Source organism: Nestor notabilis, unplaced genomic scaffold (genome assembly GCF_000696875.1).
Source record: "Nestor notabilis isolate BGI_N333 unplaced genomic scaffold, ASM69687v1 scaffold27689, whole genome shotgun sequence".
NCBI classification, from domain to species: domain Eukaryota; kingdom Metazoa; phylum Chordata; class Aves; order Psittaciformes; family Psittacidae; genus Nestor; species Nestor notabilis.
In genome coordinates, this window is record NW_009943637.1 from 1 (window position 1) to 1,492 (window position 1,492).

General features: G+C 61.3%; 1 protein-coding gene across 1 annotated transcript in view; it reads right to left on the reverse strand.

Moving 5' to 3' along the window:
• Window positions 1–669: 669 nt before the first annotated feature.
• The window catches only part of LMOD1 (leiomodin 1 (smooth muscle)), a gene marked incomplete at its 5' end in the record, with an annotated part of 2,280 nt that continues 1,457 nt past the window's right edge, over window positions 670–1,492 (reverse strand). Inside the window, 2 exons of the mRNA XM_010022037.1 lie at window positions 670–696; window positions 1,307–1,487. Of these exons, the coding sequence (XP_010020339.1) occupies window positions 670–696; window positions 1,307–1,487 (208 nt within the window). The remainder of the gene's footprint in view (window positions 697–1,306; window positions 1,488–1,492) is intronic.

Consider the following 1,492-nt stretch of genomic DNA (forward strand, 5'->3'; position numbering starts at 1 on the left):
ACTGCCAGGGACAGGGCAGCCACAGCTCCTCCGCTCAACCCATTCCAGTGTCCCACTACCCTCATGGTGAAGAACTTCTTCCTTCATAGTGAAGAAGAGGGGGAAAACCCCCTCAAACCTGAACCACCACCTCCCGATTCCTCCTGGGGTCCATGCAGCACCCCACAAGCCAGCACCCCACCACAGTTCCTGCACCCCACCATGGTGCCTGCACCCCGTCACCCTCCTGGCCATCCAGAGCCACCACGGGGACACAAGTCATGATGATGGTCTGGCTGTTGCCTGCCCCTCCATAAAGCAAGGCTTGAGGGGGGGACCTCCACTCGCCCAGGCTGGACCACCCCAGGCAAGTCCCTTTGGTGCGCTCCAAGAGGAGCTTCCCATCAGGACCAGCTCTGCAGATCCCTCCTGTGTCCCCGGCACAGAGCGGGACACGGTGCTGGCAAAGGGAAGAGCTTGAAGGCTTCACAACCGTAAGGACAATAAATAGAAGGTCTTCCTCCCGTGCCGCATCCATCGGCCACGGTGGCCCTTCCGTGTCCATCCCAGAGGGAACGCTGCTCCTCGGCTTGGTCACTGCAGGGTCCCAAAGGGTTTGTCATGGAAACAGTCCCGGGAAAGGCGAGTGTCCTGGGCACGCCGGGCTGCGGGGGGAATGCCATCCCATCCCTACTGCAGCAGCTTCGGCACCTCCACCTGCCGGAGAAGACACCCCGTTACTGGGGGAGCACTGGGAGAGATGCTGGAATGGCTGGGGCACCCTTGACTGCATGGGGAGGTCCTGGATTTCCACCCCCCAGGTTAAAGCTGGCTTCTTCCGTGTGTCCCAAATCCTGGAGCCCAACCTGACTGCTGGAATGAGGTGGATCTGCCCCAGCCCAGGGGCTCTGCCAAGGGATGGACCTGACCTTGTTGGATGCTCGCCCAAGGGATGGATCTGCCCCTGCTGGATCCTCTTCCAAGGGATGGGCCTATCTCTGTTGGATGCTCTCCCAAGGGATCGATCTGCCCATGTTGGATGCTCTCCCAAGGGATTGATCTGCCCATGTTGGATGCTCTCCCAAGGGATTGATCTGCCCATGTTGGATGCTCTGCCAAGGGATGGACCTGCTGACCCCATCTGCTCTGCAAAGGACGGTGCAGAAGGATGGATCCACCCCTGCCATGTGCTCTGTGCAGGGGTTGGGACCACAGACTCCACACTCACACTGTGAGGACATCCCTCACCTCTCCACCACCCAAGTGCCCTCAGACCTCATCCCATGGACCGACCCAGAGGTGGCCCCCCCCGTGGCCCTGCACTCGCCTTCCTGAGCTGTTTGAGGTTGCTGGAGCGGATAGCGGCCAGGAGCTGGTCCCGTGAGTTCTTCTCCTGGACCGGCAGCGCCCGGTCTCCCAACTTCCTCTGCGTGGCCGGTGAGAGCGAGTTCCTCAGGTTCTCATTGATCAGAGGTGGGGCGAGAGGAGGAGGAGGTGGCGGGGGGGCAGCGGG